This window comes from Hemitrygon akajei, chromosome 3 (assembly GCF_048418815.1).
Source record: "Hemitrygon akajei chromosome 3, sHemAka1.3, whole genome shotgun sequence".
Taxonomy (NCBI): Eukaryota; Metazoa; Chordata; class Chondrichthyes; order Myliobatiformes; family Dasyatidae; genus Hemitrygon; species Hemitrygon akajei.
The window spans coordinates 100,812,398-100,835,914 of record NC_133126.1 but is presented as its reverse complement, the minus strand read 5'-3'; the positions used below and the strand labels follow the sequence as shown (position 1 = coordinate 100,835,914).

General features: G+C 41.2%; 1 protein-coding gene across 4 annotated transcripts in view; it reads right to left on the bottom strand.

The window, feature by feature from the left end:
* LOC140725256 (tau-tubulin kinase 2-like) overlaps window positions 1–23,517 on the bottom strand; it is a 363,522-nt gene that overhangs the window by 125,272 nt on the left and 214,733 nt on the right. For all 4 annotated transcript variants that reach the window (XM_073040487.1, XM_073040490.1, XM_073040489.1 and 1 more), the window contains exon 11: window positions 15,527–15,758. In XM_073040487.1, the coding sequence (XP_072896588.1) occupies window positions 15,527–15,758 (232 nt within the window). The remainder of the gene's footprint in view (window positions 1–15,526; window positions 15,759–23,517) is intronic.

Sequence of the window (23,517 nt, the reverse complement as noted above, 5' to 3'; positions counted from 1 at the left end):
TGGGGGGGCAAGTACAAGCTTTGTGATGAGTGAAGCCAGTAGGTTGGGGGGGGGTGAGGAGGGAGTACAAGCTTTGTGATGAGTGAAGCCAGTAGGTTGGGGGGGGGGAGGAGGGAGTACAAGCTTTGTGATGAGTGAAGCCAGTAGGTTGGGGGGGGAGGAGGGAGTACAAGCGTTGTGATGAGTGAAGCCAGTAGGTTGGGGGGGGAGGAGGGAGTACAAGCGTTGTGATGAGTGAAGCCAGTAGGTTGGGGGGGGGAGGAGGGAGTACAAGCTTTGTGATGAGTGAAGCCAGTAGGTGGGTGGGGTGGGGAGGGAGTACAAGCTTTGTGATGAGTGAAGCCAGTAGGTGGGGTGGGGGGGCAGTACAAGCTTTGTGATGAGTGAAGCCAGTAGGTGGGGGAGGGAGTACAAGCTTTGTGATGAGAGAAGCCAGTAGGTTGGGGGGGGGAGGAGGGAGTACAAGCTTTGTGATGAGTGAAGCCAGTAGGTTGGGGGGGGAGGAGGGAGTACAAGCGTTGTGATGAGTGAAGCCAGTAGGTTGGGGGGGGGGAGGAGGGAGTACAAGCTTTGTGATGAGTGAAGCCAGTAGGTTGGGGGGGGGGAGGAGGGAGTACAAGCTTTGTGATGAGTGAAGCCAGTAGGTGGGGGGGCAGTACAAGCTTTGTGATGAGTGAAGCCAGTAGGTTGGGGGGGGGGCAGTACAAGCTTTATGATGAGTGAAGCCAGTAGGTTGGGGGGGGGGCAGTACAAGCTTTGTGATGAGTGAAGCCAGTAGGTTGGGGGGGGGGGCAGTACAAGCTTTGTGATGAGTGAAGCCAGTAGGTGGGGGGGCAGTACAAGCTTTGTGATGAGTGAAGCCAGTAGGTTGGGGGGGGAGGAGGGAGTACAAGCTTTGTGATGAGTGAAGCCAGTAGGTTGGGGGGGGGGGCAGTACAAGCTTTGTGATGAGTGAAGCCAGTAGGTGGGGGGGCAGTACAAGCTTTGTGATGAGTGAAGCCAGTAGGTTGGGGGGGGAGGAGGGAGTACAAGCTTTGTGATGAGTGAAGCCAGTAGGTTGGGGTGGGGGGGGGCAGTACAAGCTTTGTGATGAGTGAAGTTAGTAGGTTGGGGGGGGAGGAGGGAGTACAAGCTTTGTGATGAGTGAAGCCAGTAGGTTGGGGGGGGGGGGAGGAGGGAGTACAAGCTTTGTGATGAGTGAAGCCAGTAGGTTGGGGGGGGGAGGAGGGGAGTACAAGCTTTGTGATGAGTGAAGCCAGTAGGTTGGGGGGGGGGGAGGAGGGAGTACAAGCTTTGTGATGAGTGAAGCCAGTAGGTTGGGGGGGGGGGGAGGAGGAGTACAAGCTTTGTGATGAGTGAAGCAGTAGGTTGGGGGGGGGGAGGAGGGAGTACAAGCTTTGTGATGAGTGAAGCCAGTAGGTTGGGGGGGGGGGGAGGAGGGAGTACAAGCTTTGTGATGAGTGAAGCCAGTAGGTTGGGGGGGGGGAGGAGGGAGTACAAGCTTTGTGATGAGTGAAGCCAGTAGGTTGGGGGGGGGAGGTGGGAGTACAAGCTTTGTGATGAGTGAAGCCAGTAGGTGGGGGGGGGAGGAGGGAGTACAAGCTTTGTGATGAGTGAAGCCAGTAGGTTGGGGGGGGGAGGAGGGAGTACAAGCTTTGTGATGAGTGAAGCCAGTAGGTTGGGGGGGGGAGGAGGGAGTACAAGCTTTGTGATGAGTGAAGCCAGTAGGTTGGGGGGGGGAGGAGGGAGTACAAGCTTTGTGATGAGTGAAGCCAGTAGGTTGGGGGGGGGGAGGAGGGAGTACAAGCTTTGTGATGAGTGAAGCCAGTAGGTTGGGGGGGGGGGGGGAGTACAAGCTTTGTGATGAGTGAAGCCAGTAGGTTGGGGGGGGGGGGAGGAGGGAGTACAAGCTTTGTGATGAGTGAAGCCAGTAGGTTGGGGGGGGGGAGGAGGGAGTACAAGCTTTGTGATGAGTGAAGCCAGTAGGTTGGGGGGGGGGAGGAGGGAGTACAAGCTTTGTGATGAGTGAAGCCAGTAGGTTGGGGGGGGGGAGGAGGGAGTACAAGCGTTGTGATGAGTGAAGCCAGTAGGTGGGGTGGGGGGGAGGAGTACAAGCTTTGTGATGAGTGAAGTTAGTAGGTTGGGGGGGGAGGCGGGAGTACAAGCTTTGTGATGAGTGAAGCCAGTAGGTTGGGGGGGGGGGAGTACAAGCTTTAGGGTGATAAGTTAAACCAGTAGGTGGGGCAAGAGGGGTTTGAAGTAACAAGCTGGGAGGTTGAGATGTGAAAAGGGTAAAGGGCTGGCGAAGAAGGAATTTGATAGGAGAGGAGAATTGACCATGGGAGAAAGGGAAGGAGCAGGGTTACCGGGGGGAGGTGATATGCAACTGAGGTAAAGAGAAGAGGGAAAGAGGAGGAGGAAATCTACCAGGAGTTTAAGTAGTTGATGCTTGCATCATCAGGTTAGAGGCCACCCAAGACGGAATATGAGGAGTTGCTCCTCCAACCCGTGAGTAGTTTCGATATGTCAGAATGGGAATGGAGATTGGAATTAAAATGGTTGGTCACAGGGAAATCCTGCTTTTTATGGATAGAGCAAAGATTCTCAACAAAGTGATCCCTCAATGTACATTGGTTCTCAACAATGTAGAGGAGGCGCATCGGAAGCACCAGATACAGTGGGCAGCACCAACAGATTCACAAGTGAAGTGTTGCCTCACCTGGAAGGACTGTCTTAGATCCTGAACGGAGGTGAGGGTGGAGATGAATGGGCTGGTGTGGCTCTTCTTCCACTTGCAGGGCTAAGTGCAGAGGAGGGATGAACGGACACAGAAATCACAGAGGGAGAAATCCCTGCTGAAAGCAGAGAGCAGGGGAGGGGAAGGTAGAGAAGTGTTTGGTGGTAAGATCCTGCTGAAGATGACAGAAGTTGTGGAGAATGATGTGCTGGATGCAGAGGATCATGAGGTGGAAGGTGAGGGCAAGAGGAACTGTTAACCCTGTTATGGTGGTAGGAAGATGGGGTTGCGGGCAAATGTCCATGAAATCGAGGATATGTAGGTGAGGGCAGTATCAATAATGGAGGAAGGGAGAACTTGTTCTTTGAAGGAGGAGGACATCTCTTATGTTTATAACATCTGTTATTGTTTGTCATTTTTTTATATGCCTACTTAATTGCTTAGTCAGTTTGTTTTTTCATGGTTCTCATTAGTTTACACAATTTTCTACTTTTTAATCAATATTTTGGTCAACCTTCACCAAGCTCTAAAGTACTGCTCAGGCCTCCTGCTTTACTGCTTAAGCTCTTATCTTGGATTTAATGCTAGTATTTTCCATTTTTGTCTTAAAACATGCAAATTAAGCATTAACCTAGTCTTTTAAAAGAATGCATCTACAGAATCTATCGTGCTCTTAATAGAATGCTTTCTTGGAGAGCACTTTATGAAGGCAAAAAGATGAATAATTTGTATTGAAGTTGGCTTTATCTTTCTCCCAATAGGTACCTCCAGCATGTCACTGAAGGTTAAATAAACAGTAATCAAGTTGCTGCATCTAAAAGAAACAAGGTAGGAAGCAAATATAAATATATTAAGTGCTTAAAAGGTAGTCAAAACCATTAGCCATTTCCTTGGAAACTAATGGAGAATAAATTTATATTCCATGGCAACTAATAGGGTTCAATTCTAATTTGATCAGTCCCAGAAAACTAATGACTAATTATTATGCAATATGCATATTTGAATTTACGGACAACAACCTAATTTTGGCTTTGAAACTCAATTCAAAAACTTGTGCTAGTACTCTTAGGTTACCATTGAATAGTAGCTTCATAAAATCATTAGTCTTCAGATCTTTAGAGGCAGCTTCATTTAATAAGCATCTCTAATATGAATACAATTCATATTATAAATTCCTTTAAGACAGCAGCAAACAATGGTAAGAAAACACCAAGTTCTTGATGCTTTACTCCCTATACACTCACAATTGCATGGCAAGATTCTGCTCAAATTCTATCTACAGATCTGCAGGTGACACCACAGTTGTAGGGCAAATCTCAAATAAACACGAGTTGGAGTAGAGGTACAAGATAGAGAGCCCAGTGACATGGTGTCATGGCAGCAATGTTTCCCTCAGCATCAGCAAACCAAAAAAGAGCTGGTCACTGACTTCAGGTAGGGGTCAGTGCACCCATTTTCATCAATGATACCAAAGTGGAGACAGAACATAGAAGAGCACAGTACAAGAACAGATCCCTTGGCCCACAATGTTGTGCCAAAGCAATTAGTAAACAAATGGCCAACTAAACTCATCTCTTCTGCCTACACAATGACAATATCCCTCTGTTTTCCTCCCATTCATGTGCCAACACCTCTTAAAGTACCAAAAGATTCTGCCTTTACCACCACCCCAGGCAGCACATTTCAGGCACTCACCACTGTGTAAAAATCTTTCCCCTCACCTTAAATGCATACCCCCTAGGCATTCAACCACTGGAAAAATATACTGTTTGTGACAAATATGACTGAGGGCTTCAAGTTCCCCAGTGTAAACAGCACCCAGCACTTGTACTAGTCCAACCATATAGGTGCCATGTCCAAGAAACCACACCAGTGCCTCTATTTCCTCAATGGCTGAAGACATATGGTATGTCCCTTTTGATCCTCACCACTTCTAGAAGGTAGGCAGATGATACGTTCCTATCTACATGAATATCGAGGTTGAGAGCTTTAAATCCTTACAAGTGAACATTACCATTAGCCTGTTCTGGTCCAACCATGTAAATGCCACGACAAAGCAAACTCACCAATGCCTCTTCTTTCTCAGGAGGTTAATGAAATTTGGCATCTTCTTGTTGATCATTACCAATTTTAATCGATGCACCACAGGAACCATCCTACCTGGATATATAACTGCTTGGTATGGCAACAACTCTGCATGTGACTGCTTAAATTCCTTGGCATTACCATATCAAAGGATCTGTTCTAGGACCAGTGCATGTGCCATCAGAGATAGCACAACAGTCCCTCTACTTTCCTAGAAGTCTGCATAGACTTCTAAAACTTCAACAAACTTCAATAAATACACAGTGGAGAGTATCCAAACTGGTTGCATCATAGTCTGGTATGGAAACACCAATGCCCAGGAGTATTAAAAATCTACAGAGAGTGGTAGATACAGCTCAGTCTAATCACATTCAAAGCCCTCCACACAACTGAGCATGTTTACATTCAGCACTGTCACAAGAAAGCAGCATCTGTCATCAAGGACCTCACCTTCTTCTCTACTCACTGCTACCATCGGGAGGGAGGTACAGGAACCTTAGGTCCCACACCAGCAGGTTCAGGAACAGTTAATACCCAACAACCACCAAGCTCATGAAATAGCTTCATTCACCTCAACTCTGAACTGACTCCACAACTTACAGACTCACTTACAAGGACTTAACAAATCATATATTATACTTATTCGTATTTCCACAATTTACTGTATTTGCACACTGGTTATTTATAAGACAATACTCCATAACCTCCTCCTTAACAATTGACTCCAACATCTTCCCAACCACTGAGGTCAGGCTCACTAGTCTATAATTTCCTTTCTGCTGCCTTCCCCCTTTCTTAAAGAGTGGAGTGACATTTGCAAATTTCCAGTCCTCTGGCACTATGCCAGAGACCAATGATTTTTTTTTAAAAGATCATTACTAATACCCCCACAATCTCCACCGCTACCCCTTTCAGAACCTTAGGGTGCAGTTCCTCTGGTCTGGGTGACTTAAATACCGTTTTGACTTTCACCTTCTCCCTTGTAATAGTAACTGCATTCACTTCTCTTCCCAAACACCCTTCAACAACTGACACACTGCTAGGGTCTTGCACAGTGAAGATTGATGTAAAATACACATTTAGTTCATCTGCCATCTCCTTGTCCCCCGTTATTTTTGCAGCTTCATTTTCTAGTAGTCCTATATCTGCTCTCATCTCTCTTTTTGGAGAAATTACTTTAGTGTGAAGGTGGTAAATCTGTGGAATTTGTTGCCACGAACGGCTGTGGAGGCCAAGTCATTGGGTGCATTTAAGGTAGAGATAGACAGGTTCTCAATTAGCCAGGGCATCAAAGGGTATGGGGAGAAGGCAGGGGAGTGGGGATGACTGGAAGAATTGAATCAGCTCATGATTGAATGCAGAGCAGACTTGATGGGCCAAAATGGCCTACTTCTGCTCTTATATCTTATGGTCTCCTATTTGTTTATTTACATACTTAAAAAAGCTTTTACTATCGACTTTAATATTGTTTGCTAGCTTGCCTTCATAGTTCATCTTTTCCCTCCTGATTCCTTTAGATGCTCTCAGTAGGTTTTTATAAAGCTTCCCAATCCTCTATCTTCCCAAATTTTTGCTTTGTTGTATGCTTTTTCTTTTGCCTTTTACTTAAGCTTTGATTTCACTTGTTAGCCGTAGTTGTATTATTTTGCCACTTGTGCATTTCTTCATATTTGGAACACATCTATCCTGCACTTTTCCCCAGAAACTCGCGCCATTGCTGCTCTGCTGTCATCCCTGCCAGCATCTCCCTCTAATTTACTTTGGCCAATTCTTCTCTTATACCACTGTAACTTCCTTTACTCCATTGAAATACTTTTACCTCAGACTTTACTTTCTCCCTATCAAATTTCAAGTTGAACTCAATCATACTGTGAACACTGCCTGCAGAGGGTTCTTTTACCTTAACCACCATTGGTTCATTACATAACACCTAATCCAGTATAGCTGATCCCCTGGTAGGCTCAATGACAAACTGCTCGAAAAAACCATCTCATAGGCACTCAACAAATTCACTCTCGAGATCCTTTCCCACTGATTTTCCAAATCAACCTGCATGTTGAAATCTCACATGACTATCATAACATTGCTCTTTTGACAGAGACCTTTTCTATTTCTTGTTGTAATCTGTGGTCCACATCCCAGCTACTGTTTGGAGGCTTGTATATAACTGCTATCAGGGTCCTTTTACCCATGCAGTTTCTTAACTTAACCCACAAGGATTCAACACCTTCTGATCCTATCTCACATCTTTCTACTATCCGATGTCATTCTTTACCAGCAAAGCCATGCTACCCCCTCTGCCTCCCTTTCTAACCCTCCAATATAACGTGTAACCTTGAACATTCACCTCCCAACTACAGCAATCCTTAAGCCACGATTCAGTGATGACCACATCATACCTGACAATCTGCAACAGTGCCAACAAGATCATCCACCTATTTTCTGATACTGTACTCCATGCATTGAGATATAACACTTTTGAGTACTGTACTTGCTGTATTCTGCATCCCCAATGCACTGATACTCACCCTACTGACTGCAATTTTGACCTATCATCTGCCTGCCCTACCTGACAGTCTGACTGCAAGCTTTATTTACTTTTTTACCATCCATCCTATCCTTAGTCTCTTCACTCCAATTCCCAAACCCCACCAAATTAGTTTAAACTCTCCCCAACAACTCTAACAAACCTGCCCATGAGAATGTGTGTAGTTTTGCATACATTTTATTGTACTTCATTTTCCTGTATATGGAAATGAATCTCAAGGTAATATATGCTGATATATATGTACCTTGACTTTGAGAGTTGTACATGCAGCTCAGCACACCACGCAAACCAGCCTCCCCGCTACGGATTCTGTTTAGATTTCTCACTACCTTCATAAAGCAGCCAGCATAATCAAAGATCCACAAACCCTAGATATTCCCTCTTCTCCCTTCTTCCATCACACAGAAGATTAAAAAAAAGCCTGAAAGTATGTACCACTAGTGTTAAGGACACCTACTACACTGCTGATACAAGACAATTAAATATTTCCCTCATTCAATAAGATGGACTTGACCTGACGATCGACCTTGTTATTGTTTACCTTCATAACACTTTGCTTTAGCTGTTATAATTTATTCTTCATTGGTATTGTTTACCTTGTTCTACCTCACGCTCATGTTAATGATTTGATCTGAAAGAACTGTATGCAACACAAGCTTTTCACTGTATCTCAGTACATGTGACAATAATAAACCAATTCCAATACACCATTGAAAGCATCCTATCTGGTTGCATTACGGCAAGAAGCTGCAGAGATGTGGCCACAGCTCAGCTCAACATATTAAGCAAATCAGCCTCTCCTCCTTGGACAATGTCTACACTTCTTGTTACCTCAGTAAAGCAGCCAAGAAAATTAAAGAATTCATCTACCCCAGAGCTCACTCTTCTCACCAACCCTCCCAATGGGCAGAAGAAACAAAAGCCTGAAGCTCAAGAACAGCGCCTGTCCCACTAGTACAAGGATCTTGAATCATCTCCTAATACAATCAGCTGGATTCTTGACTTCAGTCTACCCTGTTATGGCCTCTCATCTTATTGTCTGCCTTTCACTGCACTTTGTGTATCTGTGATACTTGATTTTGTATTCTGTTATTGTTTATCCTTGTATTACTGCAATGCACTGTTGTAATGAAATGATATGAATGAATGCAATACAAAACTGAGGTGGGGCTGAGAAGGGAAAAAAGGATCAACCATGACTGAATGTCAGAGAAGACTCAATGGGCCAAATGGCCTAATTCAGCCCCTATGTCTAATGGTCTATGGTTTAAAACAAAATTTTTCACTGTACCTCATTACATATACCAGTAATAAACCAACTTTATTCCAATTTTTGGTCTTTGACACCTCACTTGATACTCAGTTTTGCTTCTAGCACTATGTCCTTTCATCCCCTTTCAGCTTCTATTTGATCATTACAATTAGGCACCAAACTGAAATACATTCTCTGCAATTTTAAGACCTTCAAAAATGATCAGATTTGAGCCATCCACCTTCCAGATTATTGATATTCCAAAACAATCAGGTACGTTTCTTTCTATCCAAACAAGGAGGATCAAAACAATTGCTAACATCATATCAAATTCATCCTGAACCCTTGAATATCTTTAAATTTATTGTTTAAAAACGGAGCCTTTCAATCTATTAGAATCTTGAGTAAGCTATGATATTTTTATAACTTCAGCAAATTACATGGATAAACAATCTTTACTGGGTTCGCGTAATAGACTTAAGTTTTTGCTTTCTTGTATCAATTGTGGAAGAAAATGTTTTTATCTTGTTTTGAAGAGTTTTGTTAAATCATACATAATCAACATTTCCTGCTTGGTGACAACCAATGCAGCTGCACCTCAAGGTTGCGTGCTCTACCCACTTTACACTCATGACTACGTGGCTAGACGCAGCTTCAATAAGCAAGGAGACTAGGAAAATCAGGTTGGTGGATTATCGGTGGGGGTGGGAGGGATGAATTTTTAGAGTGCCTATGGGATGGCTTTTTAGAGCAGCTCTTGTTTGAGCCTGTTAGAGGATCAGTTATTCTGAATTTAGTGTTGTGCAATGAACCAGAATTTATTAGGGATCTAGGTAAAAGAACCCTTAGGGGAAAGTGATCATAATATGATAGAATTCACCTTGAAATTTAAGGAGGAAAAGTCAGATGTATCAGTGTTACAGGAGAAGTTCAGGAAATTACAGAGCCATGAGAGAGGAGTTGGCCAGACTGACTGGAAAAGAACACTGGCAAGGATGATGGAAGAGCAACAATGAATGAAATTTCTGGAAGCAATTCAGAAGCACAGGATAGATACATCCCAAAGTGGAAGAAATATTCTAAAGAAAAGATGACATAACCAACCATGGCTAACAAGAGAAGTCAAAGCCAACATAAAAGCCAAAGAGAGGACACATAATAGAGTAAAGATTAATGGGAAGTTAGAGGAGTGGAAAGCTTTTAAAAACCAACAGAAAGCAACTAAAAAAGTCTTTAAGGTAAAGATGGAATACAAAAGTAAGCTAGCCAATAACATAAAAAAGGATACCAAAATGATGCTGGAGAGATACTAACGGGGAACCACAAAATAGCGGGCAAACTGAGTAAGTATTTTGCAGCAGCTTTTACTGTGGAAGGCACTAGCAGTATGGTGGAAGTTCCAGGTGTCCGGGGGGGGGGGGGGGGGGGGGAGAGATGAAGTGTGTGAAGTAACCATTACCAGGGAGAAGGTTCTTGAGAAACTGAAAGGTTTGAAGGTAAATAGTCACCTAAACCAGATGTGTACATCCCAGGGTTCTGAAAGAGGTGGCTGAAGAGATTGTGGAGGTATTAGTAATGATCTTTCAAGAATCACTAGATTCTGGAATAGTTCCAGAAGACTGGAAAATTCAAGGCAGAGAGGCAGAAGAATGGATCAGTTACTCTGACCTCAGTGGTCAGGAAGATGTTGGAGTCAATTGTTAAGGATGAGGTCTCAGGGTACTTAGAGGCACATGATAAAATAGGCCGTAGTCAGCATGATTCCCTCAAGGCGATATCTTGCCTGACAATTTTGATGGAATTCTTTGAAGTAGTAACAAGAGGATAGACAAAGGGAAATCAGTTGATGTTGTGTACTTGGATTTTCAAAAGGTCTTTGACAAAGTGACACAGCAGGCTGCTAAACAAGCTACAGGCCCAAGGTATTAAAGGAAAGATTCTAGCATGGATAAAGCAGTAGCTGATTGGCAGGAGGCAAAGAGTGGGACTAAAGGGAGACTTTTCTGGTTGGCTGCATGTGATTCGGCACGGACTAGAAGGGCCGAGATGGCCTGTTTCCGTGCTGTAATTGTTATATGGTTACATGGTTATATTAGTGGTATTCCACAGGGATCTGTGTTGGGACTGATTTTTTTTTTTGCGTTATATGTCAAAGATTTGGATGATGGAATTGATGGCTTTGTTGCAAAGTTTACAGACGATATGAAGGAATAGGTAGTTTTGAGGATGTAGAGAGGCTACAGGACTTAGACAGATTTGGAAAATTGGCAAAGAAGTGGCAGATGGAGAACGGTGTTGGAAAGTATATGGTAATGCATTTTGGTAGAACAAATGAAAGGGTTAACCATTTCCTAAATGGATAGAAAATACAAAAAAAAGTGACTTGACATGGTAGTCCTTGTGCAAGATTCCCTAAAGGTTTCCAGGTTGAGCCTGTGGTGAGGAAGTCAAATGCAGCATTAGCATTCATTTCAAGAGGACTAGAATATAAAAGCAAGGATGTAATGTTGAAACTTTATAAAGCACTGGTGAGGCCTCATTTGGGAGTATTGTTTAGGCCCCTTATCTTAGAAAGGATGTGCTCAAACTGGAGAGGGTGCAAAGGAGATTCATGAAAATGATTCCAGGATTGAATGGCTTATCATATGAAGAGCGACTGATGGTTCTGGGTTTGTATTCACTAGAATTCAGAGAATAAGGGGTGTAATTATTGAAACCTATTGAATGGTGAAAGGCCATGATACATAGATGTGGAGAGGATGTTTCCTCTGGTGGGAGAGTCTAAGACCAGAGGACCTGGCCTCAGAATAGAAGATAGTCCTTTTAGAATGGAGATAAGGAGGAATTTCTTTAGCCAGAGTGTGGTGAATCTGTGGAATTCTTTGCCACAGACAGCTATGGAAGCCAAGTCTTTATTCATACAGTCAGCCTTCCTTATCCACGAGTTCCGCATGCACGAATTCAACCAACTGTGAATCGAGAAAACTCGGAAGTGCTCTTCCAGCACTTGTTGTTCGAGCATGTACAGACTTTTTTTCTTGTCATTATTCCCTAAACGATGCAGTATAACAACTATTTTACATAGCATTTACATTGTATTAGGTATTATAAGTAATCTAGAGATGATTTAAAGTATACGGGAGGATGTGCGTAGATACCATGGATCGGGATCGAAAAAAAATCGGAAGTTCCCTTACTAAGTAAAACGAAACAGGTACATCTGGAATTATTTAGCGTCAGTTAGTCAAATGTTTGTCTTAGTATATAGTATATATTTCACCTTTCTATGCATATAAAACACTTAAGAATGTATGTTTCAGTGCCGAGCTCGGGAACAGAAGTTCCCAAGTTTGATCCTGTGACAGACCACGCCCGAGCGCGCTCTTCATCCGTGCCTGGTTGATGTGGAGGATTAAAAACCCAATAATTAAACCACTGTGTTGCTTAGTAATAATTGCAGCTTTCATCGGGGCAGGGCCTTTCTCACTTTATCCTTTAAAATTGTTCTGATTGTTGACCGATTGTAGCCTAATGCTTTTCCAATGACCGATGGCGTTTCACCTCTTTCCGATCGCTTTATTATTTCCACTTTATTTTCAATCGTGATCGTGATTATTTTTGTAAACAGAAACACTGCAATTCAGAGCTCGGCCATCGGGTCCTAATGTCCACCGCACCGAGGCAGGTTAAATGAGGTCTGGGGTTCTGCTGCGTCCTAAGGACCACCGCATTGAGACAGGTTGAATAAGGGACTTGAGCATCCACGATTTTTAGTATCCACGAGGGGTCCCGGAACCAATCCCTCACTGATAAGGAGGGCCGACTGTATTTAAAGCAGAGGTTGACAGATTCTTGAATGAAAGGATGCGGGCAGAAGGCAGGACATGGGGGCTGAGAGGTAAATTGGATCAGCCATGAAATATTAGAACAGCCTAATTGATGGGCCAAATGGACTAATTCTGCTCCAAAACACACACACACCTTAAAAAGGTGATGCCTCAAGAAGGTAGCCAGCTGGTGGCATCAGCACTGGACTTTGGAGCGAAGGCACAAGAGTTCAAATCCCGCCAGCTCCCTAGCACGCTTTCTATCCGTGCTGGGTTGTGCGTTGAGCTAGCAACTTGGCCTGCTAAAAAAACGCCGTCACAAAGGCTTGGATGACTCCACTTGGAGTTAAGGGCTTTCGTCATTCTTACACATTCTAGGATTTACCCACTGGGTATGCTCATTAATACCATCAGGGATGAGATAGGAGCCTAACGACACGTGTTTCAGGAACAGCTTTTTCCCCTCTGCCATCAGATTTCTGAAGTGAACCCATGAACACTACCTCACTATTTTGCTTTATTTTTGCACTATTTATTTTTATACATTCTCATTGTATTTTACAGTAATTTTAAAGTATGCAAAACAACAAATTTCCCTGCATATGTCAGTGATGCTAAAACTGATTTTGATTCTGCCCTTTTTTCACACTGATATTCCCAAGGGCTGATAGACCTGCTCCTGGACCACAGCCTTCCATAGTCCTCCCATCCATGCAACTCTCCTACAAGTTGAAACCGAACATACATCCACAACAACTGCAGATGCCATTTTATTGACTCTTCGCTCAAGCCTGGAACATCTGGACAGTAAATGTGCATACATCAGGATGCTCTTCATTGACTGCAGCTCTGGATTCAATACTATTATCCCCTTAAAGCTAATCAATTAGCTCCAAGACCTTGAACCAGAGGGGTTAACTTCACCCAACTTCACTTGCCATATCACTAGACTGTTCCCACAAACCATGAACTCACTTTCAGGGATTCTTCATAACAAGTTCTCAATATTTACTGCTTATTTATTTATTTACTTTCTTTTTGTATTTGCAGTCTTTTGCACACTGGTTATCCACCTTGTTGATGCAGTCTTACATTGATTTTATTATAGTTATTGGATATATTGAGTATACCTGCCAGAAAATGAATCACAGGGTTATATACCTTGATATATATGTGCTTTGATAATAAATTTCTTTTTTTGTGTCGTGTTCTTTTGATGGTAAATGAACAAAATCAGCAGACACTTAGTACAGAAAATGGACAGACTTCACAGCCATCATGCCATCGACAATAGCGTCCTCCAAATCTTAAAGGTGATTGTCAATGCCTTCAAATTCTTTATAGTTCCCAACTTGTTGAAGCAGTGAAAACATTTTATCTTCGATCCCAGCCATTTCTGGCATCTCTAAGCCTGAATGCTTGAAGCCGCAATGAGCAAATCAGCTCCAAATGGTCTTACTGCTTATTTCTCACCAACTATCAGTGACAAAAATCTCTGCTTCTTAAACACAAACACAAGCAACTGACACTATTTAAGAACTGTTTGCTTGCAAATGCAAGTGCACGCAACTGATACCATTTTGAACCTGTTCAGCAACAGTCTCCTGTCCCAATTAAGCTGCATAGTGTCACAAATAAGCAAAGGGAATCTCAGCTATTTTCTCCATTAGGTTTTGTTCTTTAAGAGTTATCCCAAATAAGCAGCTGCCCCGATTAACCAATGGACAAATTAAGCAGAATCCACTGTATATGTGACAAATATGTATTTAATAATAAATTTACTTTGAACTTGTTCATTGATTAAAGTGACAAGGGAGGTTGAAACACCAGCTGTCCGCTTTTTTTTAAAAAAACACTGGTGAGATCACTCTGCTATGAGAGAGGAGACCGCTTTTTTAAAAAAATCATTGGTGAGATCACTCTGCTATGAAGAGGGAAAAATTTGCCCAGGTTTTCTGCGTTTTGAATGTGGACTTGGACTGTGGACTTTTTTTTCCCGGTCTTATGGTTTTGCTGTATTCTGTTTTTCACCCTATGTTTCTCTTTTTTTTTAGTGCAAGGGAGGGGGATTTGGGAGTTGATGTGCTTGTTTCATTTTCGCTCTTTTTTTGTGCTGGGAGGATGGATTTGGGGGTTGATGATTGTGCTGCTGTTCTTTTCTTTCTTGGTTTCATGGCTATCTGAAGAAAAAATTGCAGAATTGTATACTTAGATACTAAATGAACCTTTGAACTTACACTGGCAGTTTCATCCATACTCTCACTACCTTCTGAATGAAGCTCCCCTCATGTTCCCCTTAAACTTTACACCTTTCATCCTTAGCCCTTGACCTCTAGTTTGAATCTCACCCAACCTCAGTGGAAAAAGCCTGCTTGCATTTACCCTATCTATATCCGTCAAATTTATATACCTCTATTGAATCTCTCCTCATTTTCCTGCACTCTAAGATATAAAGTCCTAATCTATTCAACTGTTTCCTATAACACATGTCCTCAAGTCCTGGGAACATCCCTGTAATGTCAAATCACTGAATTATTTTCTTCCCAGTTTCTGCATATTAATCCCCGTAAACTCATTAAATACTTCTTAAACGGAGTAGACAGCCATTTAGCCCATTAAGTCAATGCAAAGCATTCCTGTCCGTTTCATTCTCCCATTTATCTTCCTGGAACCCATTCCCTCTCATGAGAAATGTGAGCCTTTTTCATATAAAAACATTAGCTTGCATACCTGAGGCAACCAAAGTGTGAAGTTCCAAATCAAGAAGGAGTCCAAAATTATGAATGTCAGTAATTTCTTATTCACTATTTTGTAAGATCTATATTGAAGATTTTTTTCATGCTTGCCTGGGAAGAGCCAACTTAAATTAACGTGAAATATCTATGATGTCAGAATTGCTGCAAATGCAGTAGACTCATGGATTCCTAACAACAACTCAATAAGGTAACTTCCAAGCAAGCATAATTTGCGATTTTGTTAGAGATGGTGAGCAGAAATCCAATTTAAATGTGACATTATGGCTTTGCTTCATCGTTGAAAGTCTGCTGTCCTTATTCCAGACACCAAATCTAATTTACCTTACAGCCAGAGGTCTTCATTTTGTTCCTGTTAATGTCCATTTCTTCCCAAACATCCTTCTCTCCAACATAGGGTGTCTGTGGGTTTTGAGATCCTTGAGACTCTGCCATCCTTTCAGGGCAAATTATGTCTGGGATAGCATTCTCCCCATCACTGAGCTGCTCATCTTGCAATACCTCATCAGTGTTTTCTTTCATCAGATCTCCTGGCACCAGAGAAGCATTAGCAATTCTGTCAAAATACAAGCACAAAGACACCTCATATAGTCTACTTTTCATGGTGAGGAATTAAAGATAGAAAATTCTGTAACTTATTAAAAAGTATTTCGTTTGATAGCAGTTTTATCAATGAAAGCAGGGGTTGCAACCTGGGCTTCATAGACCCCTCGGTTAATGGTAGGGGTCCATGACATCAAAATGTTGGGAACCCCTGGATTAAAGGGAAATGGGTTAGTAACCTGGAGAGCATTGCTTATATAAAAGTTGGGAACAGCTTCCATTGTTATCTTCAAAAGCCAAACAGTTAAAGTTGAAAAAAATTTAAAAGCAAGTAGGATGAGCAAGAGAAAGGGACTAATTTACCAACATGATCTTCCAAAAGCAGGATGAGACAAAATCCTTTATGCCATAAAATTCTTGACCCCTTCAAATATTGGTCTTGTTATTTGTAAAAACAGTTTTCAATCAATGAATGATTCTGCTATTTACATAGGGAGATGCTATAGCACCTACAGTACATGTCATGTTCTTATATTGAGCACAGTCACTTTCCAAAAATACATCCTGCCTAATGCTACATTCTTTCAATCATATGTGGTGATTAATATTGGTCAGTTAACATTTCCTTATTATTTGACAACTATGCATGTCAAACACACCAAGAGATTAAGGGTCTTGCCAGTTAACCATGATGCACCATATTTCTTAAGGGAGAGGAGAGCAGCAAGTTGTTGTGCATGCTGGCATAGATGACACAGGTAGAGAAAGGGATGAGGTTTGCAGAGTAAATATCAGGAGGTAGAAGCTCCCTATGGGAAGAAATTAAAAAGCAGGACCTCAAAGGTAGTAATCCCCAGATTACTTCCAGTGCCATGTATTAACAAGGGTAAGAGGAGGCGGCTATGGTAAATGGCTGAAAAACTGATGTTGGGCAGGGATTCCGATTTCTGCACCGTTAGGATCTCTCCTGAGGCAGAGGAGATCAGAGAGATTGGTTACACAAGACCTGGAAGGGAAAGTAATACACTGGCAGGCAGATTTCTAATTCAAAAGACTAAAATCTTTAAGACTTTGTTCTGAAGTAAACAAAGTTACTTGTATTTAAAAAGCAAACAAGAGGAAATCTGCAGATGCTGGAAATTCAAGCAACACACACAAAAAATGCTGGTGGAATGCAGCAGGCCAGGCAGCATCTATAGGGAGAAACGCTGTCGACGTTAGTCTCGGCCCAAAACATTGACAGCGCTTCTCCCTATAGATGCTGCCTGGCCTGCTGCGTTCCACCAGCATTTTGTGTGTGTTGCTTGTATTTAAAACCATTTTCCATTAGATGGGTTTAAATAGTTCCACCAGTGATGAGTCAAGGGTTATTGCTAACACTTGCCCAGTTTTAGGAGAGTTACTGGGGAAAGACTGATAACAGTATAGAAAAGGTTATGAGAAAAAGATGAACAGATTGTGCACTGCTTTACAGTTGCCATAAAATACCAAACAAGACTATTTGTTAACAACAAATAAAATGTTGGATAGGTCAACCAAATGAAGCGTGGGGTGGGGTGGGTGGGGTAGGTGGAAAGAAGAAAGTTAAAAAGAGAAGTTAGTAAGTGCTCTTTTTTCACAGCTAAATACATAAATAAAATTAGTCTGCATATATTTCTGTTGAAAGATTTGGTCACCATTACAATGATAGCATTCTCATTTGAATCAGCAGATCATAAGTCACTGGAGATCCAAGCAAAAAGCTAACGGAATCCACAGTAGCACTGTTGAAGTGCATCACCATCACAGATATCATCTTTTCAATGAAAAATGTCTCTGGATGAAAGATTTCATGGCACTCAAGTATTTGAGAAACTCTTGTAGCTACTCTAATGAATAACTTCCCTTCAGACAAAATCATATATTATTTGTTTGTCACAATGCTATTTGTGGGAAAATATATACAATTTGGAGGTGCATCTCCAACACTAAAGGTGCAAATACTCACCATGTCAAGCAACATAGTTAATGTTACAGGGGTTACAAGGTCATAGCCTAAAATGTTAGCTTTTCTGCTGCCTGACATTTTTGGCATTTTCTTTTTTTTTGTAATTTTTTTTATTGAAGTTCATCATCAAACAAACATTTCCATAAGATGTATTTCAGACATTGTACATATATATCACAAACCTCCACAAAGTATTTATCTGGGGTACGCTTATAGAAAAGAGTGGAAAGAAAAAACAAGCAAAAGGAAACAACTATGTACAAGCAGGGAGTGATTTTTTTTTACAACAGATTCATTGATTTGTAAGAATAAAATCAGGCCTATGAGGCATTATATAGTTAAACCATTTTTCCCAGTATGAATCAAATTGTTCCAGCTTATGATTAACAGATGCTGTTATCTTCTCCATTTTGTAAATGTCCATTGTAATTTCCATCTATGTATTTAAAGTTATGCTCTCCTGTGATAACCATTTCCTAATAAGTCTTTTTACCAGCCACCAACAGTATATTCATTAAATATTTATCTCTTTTCAACCATTCTTGAGGTATATATCCAAAATATATGGTCTTACTCTCCAAGGGTATTTCATATTTAAAGATGTCTTGTGTCTAAAAACTCTAAGAATTTTTGATAACAGGGCAGTCCCAAAAAATATGATAATGATTTGCATTTTGATTTCCACAATTTCTCCAGCAAACAGGGAGGTTACTATCATAATGGGATAGCTCCTTTGGATAACTGGAAACAATGAAAAACACTGTAGCAATCCTTATTTTGAATTCCAAAATTAAATTTTCTCTCACAGTATCTAAAAAGTACCCAGGGAAATAAGTGAAAAGGAAATTACTTTCCAATGCAGATTTGTTACAGATTCAATTTTAAAACAGAAGGTAACTCCTCAAGATTTAAAGCCATTTTATTACAAATTACTTTGTGTTTTCCTGCTATTGTATCAAAATGGATATTTGTTTGGAACTTTAATAAACACTACATTTGGTACAAGGCAGTCCACAAATTGTTATATCAATTAAATTTAATGGGTGACTTCAATAGAATAAATTTTGCATGCAATGTTATCACTACATTTCATGCCTACCCCTACTGACTGGCAAAGAAAGCTAAGCACCTATGTTGTTGTTTGGCTTGTTCCAAGATGAACTAATTTCCCTGCTGACTGGTTTCAGCATTACTCACTACATTTACTGAACTGCTGCTGAATTTCGATATACAACTAAATCCCATATAAATGTTTCTAGACAATCCATGTCAATCTAATAACCGAATGCTTCATGAAATACATCCAATCTTGCATAACGGTCTTCAGAGATCTTTTATTTGAAGCACTAAAATGGGTCCTTATCCAAGACGACCACATGACTTAGAAGAACCAAGACTGCACCAAGTTTGAAATAGCAATGAGCTAATAATAAGACCACAAACAGGAGAAAATTGGCAGATGCTGTAAATCCAAGCATCACACACAAAGTGCTGAAGGAACTCAGCAGGCCAGGCAGCATCTATGGAAAAAAGCACAGTTGACATTTCAGGCCGAAACCCTACAGCAGGACTTTCCATAGATGCTGCCTGGCCTGCTGAGTTCCTTCATCATTTTGTGTTGAGTTAATAATAAGCTGTCCAAATAACTGTCGAGATAGAACCTCAACAGAACATGGTTCCGGGGACGTCATCGTTCAGAATGGCAGCCTAAAATAAACCTCCTCTGGAAAAACGCTTATTTTGCCCCGGTAATCTGCAAAATACTAGATCCCTCAAAAATATCTGAACTGGTAAGAGGGCAAGAATGGGAAAAAGGAATTGAGATTTTAAAAAAAGGCGTCACTGCGGAGCCTGCAGACGAGGGGGTTGCAGCAAGCGGCTCTCCAACACGAGCACGTGGCAGCGAGGCTGACACTGTGCCTCGTTCAGGCGAAGCAGCAAATTTATTAAAAATTTTGCAAGAGATACGGGAATTCCAAAAAGACATAAAACAGCAACTAAATGATATCAAGTCAGAGCTCACCTACGTTAATCAAAAAATCACAGTGGCAGAGACACAAATTGAAAAGGTGGAAGATGGCATTCAAAATGTGGAACAGACGCTAAGTAAGATGATAAAAGTGTTAAATCAACAAGAAAATAAACTACTCAACCAAGAAGTAAGGTCACGACGGAAGAATATCAGGATATAAATGTTCCCAAAGGAGCGGAGGGGTTGCCTGTGGCGGAGTTGGTAGAAAATTTGCTACAGGACACACTGGAGTTTCCCCCAACCATGGCACTTGATATTGAGAGAGCACACCGCGCGCTCGTCCCGAGGCCTTCTGGAGACAGGGAGGATAAGCCACAGCCAACAGTGATTAGAATCCATCGGTACAAAACCAAAGCAGAGTTTCTGCGCAAGGCCTGGGAAAAAAGAAGGTATTTTTGAATGTGAAATTAATATATTTTGATCAAGATTACCCCCCAGTGGTCTTGCAGAAACGTAAGGAATATTCTAAAGCGAAGCAAGTATTAAAGCAAAGAAGGATTAGCTTCCAGACTCCGCACCCTGCTAAACAGCGAGTGTTTTATGAAGACAAGACACAACTATATCGGACAGTGGAAGAGGCGACTGCAGACATGAAGGACAGAGGGTTACCTGTTAGTGTGATTAAACCGAGGGAAAACATGGCTGAGCAGCTATTCCACTCTGCTTGGGGAAAAGTGAGAGAATTGAGAGAGGAAGGCAAGAGAAGAATATCAGGAAGAGACTGAGTTTTCAGAAGACAGCCCTCACCCCTCCAGAAGAGCCATAAGGTCTGACTAATTTCAAAAGTTTTGATAAACTAAACAGAAGCAGAAATAGACAGTGCTATACATATCTCAAGAAGTACATATTACAATATGGATTTTATATTACTCAATTATTTTATTTTTTATTCATTCATTCACTCCTTTTTCCCCACCTAAATGAGAATATATATATATGGGAAGAATACATAAGGAAGTATTTTCTGTGTAATGGACTTAGATTTTTTCATTAACTTTTATGAGCACTGCAGTGAGGGTCCTCAACTCACAGGTAGGAAGGGCTATCCCCCACGGCTAGATGTTTCCTCTAGCTCAACCTAGGGTCATCTACTAGAGACCTCAGCCTTAGTATCACACCTTTGGTACCTTTCTTTCATTTGCGTTTCTTGGTTCTTATTTGCTCAGGGAGTAGATCGATTAAGTTCTATTTTGTTAATTTTAATGATATACTGCAGATAAATACACATGGCTAAGGACAAAGTAATATAAGTAATATTCATTTCTTTTAATGTCAATGGGCTGGTAAATCCAATCACGCAGTAAAACTAAAAAGAATGGACTTCACTAATTTGTTTTTCTCCTCAGATAAATCAGGACATAGGAGCGGAGTTGCTATTCTTATCTCAAGCAAGCTAAATTTTGAAAAAAGTATTCGAAATGGGAGATAAGGAGGCAGATATATTCTGGTAAGGGGGAAATATAGATGGAAATTCAGTTACTCTATTGAATATATATGTACCCCCAGGAAGTGATAATAGTTTCTTCCAGAAAATTACGGATATTATGGTAGTGGAAACAGAAGGTCTCCTGATATGTGGGGGAGACTTAAATTTACAATTACAACCAAACTTCGACTCTTCCAATAGAAAAACTTATGAAACAAAATCTTTACATAAGAAAGTTAATACACTTTTTGAGGATGTTGGTTTAATTGATATATGGAGGGACCTTTTCCCTGACAGAAGGGATTACACTCGTTATTCTGCCCCACATTCTGTATATACAAGAATAGACTATTTCATAACATTTGGAAAGATAAAGACAAAATAAACACCTGTGGAATTGGGACAAATGATGAAAGTGACCATGCACCTACATATTTATGTTGATTTTGACCTACAACCAAAGAATACTATTTGTAAACTAAATTCAAGTCTACTCAATGATCCCTATTTTAAGGAACAACTTAAAAAATAAATTGGTCTTTACTTTGAATTCAATGATAATGGAGAGGTTTCACCTCCCATTCTATGTGATACTCTGAAGGCTGTCTTAAGAGGGAAAATAATACGCAATCAAGATGATTGTACTGCCACAATTTCTTCATCTTTTCCAGTTAATTCCATGCTTTATTCCTCAGTCACATTTTAAGCAACTGGATTCAATTATTATACCCTTCATTTGGAATTATAAAGTCATTAGAATTACTAAAAAGCACACGTCAAAGCCCAAGGAAGCAGGTGGTTTTGCCCTACCAGATGTTAAAATGTATTACTGGGCTGCCCACCTATCCATTCTTGCATGGTGGAAAAAAGGCCCACCCCCTACCTCAGACTCGTGCCCAGCATGGTTACTCATAGAGCGAGTGCTTTGTGAGAAGACTTCCTTACCAGCTCTCCTTAATAGCCCCACTGCAGTTAATAAGTCACGTTTTAGTCAGCAGTACTATAAGAACTTGGAAGCAGATTCAACTACACATTAAGGCTCCAAAAACTTATATTGGCACTCCGATCTGCAACAATCATTCCTTTTTGCCTGGCCTGAATTATACTATTTTCTCCACCTGGAAACAGAGTGGCATCTGTAGTGTAGGTGACCTATATATTAATGGAAAATTTGCCTCATTTGCGCAGTTACAAGTTTACAGTATCCCTGCATCTAGTTTTTTTTAGATATTTACAAATTCAAGATTATATACCTAACTGGACTGGACTGCCAACACAGATGCCTTGTGCAGGAAGGCACAGAGTCGACTGTACTTCCTAAGAAGGTTGGCGTCATTCGATGTCTAGTGAGATGCTGAAGATGTTCTATAGGTCAGTTGTGGAGAGCGCCCTCTTCTTTGTGGTGGCGTGTTGGGGAGGAAGCATTAAGAAGAGGGACGCCTCACGTCTTAATAAGCTGGTAAGGAAGGCGGGCTCTGTCATGGGCAAAGTACTGGAGAGTTTAACATCGGTAGCTGAGCGAAGGGCGCTGAGTAGGCTACGGTCAATTATGGATAACTCTGAACATCCTCTACATAGCACCATCCAGAGACAGAGAAGCAGTTTCAGCGACAGGTTACTATCGATGCAATGCTCCTCAGACAGGATGAAGAGGTCAATACTCCCCAATGCCATTAGGCTTTACAATTCTACCGCCAGGACTTAAGAACTTTTTAAAAGCTATTATTAATGCTTTTTGAGATAGTGATTTAGATGCATATCATATTTTTTACTGAGTTAAGTATTGTATGTAATTAGTTTTGCTACAACAAGTGTATGGGACATTGGAAAAAAGTTGAATTTCCCCATGGGGATGAATAAAGTATCTATCTATCTATCTATCTATCTAACTTCGAGGCTTTAGACAAACATGAGTCCCTGGAGGCAATAAATAAATTTGATCCTGTTACTCGTAGTGCAGTATCCTATTTTTATCAGATCCTATATATTGGAGCTTGGGTGAATACTGCAGGTTTTAAACAGGCATGGGTGGATGAATTGAGTGTAGAACTGACAGAGGAGGTCTGGGGTGAGAGTTTACATGATTGTTCGGTCAATGTCAGACACAGACTCATACAGTTTAAAACATTACATAGACTCAATTATTCCAAAGAAAAGTTGCACAGCTTCTACCCTGATGTTTCATCAGTTTGTAACAGATGTAAATCTGAGAACAGTAGCTTGTCACATTAATTCTGGTCATGTTGTAAGCTTTATGAATACTGGAAAAGTATTTTTTACTGTTTCTCTGAGGCTTATGGGAAGCGGTGGGAACCAAACCCACTCAC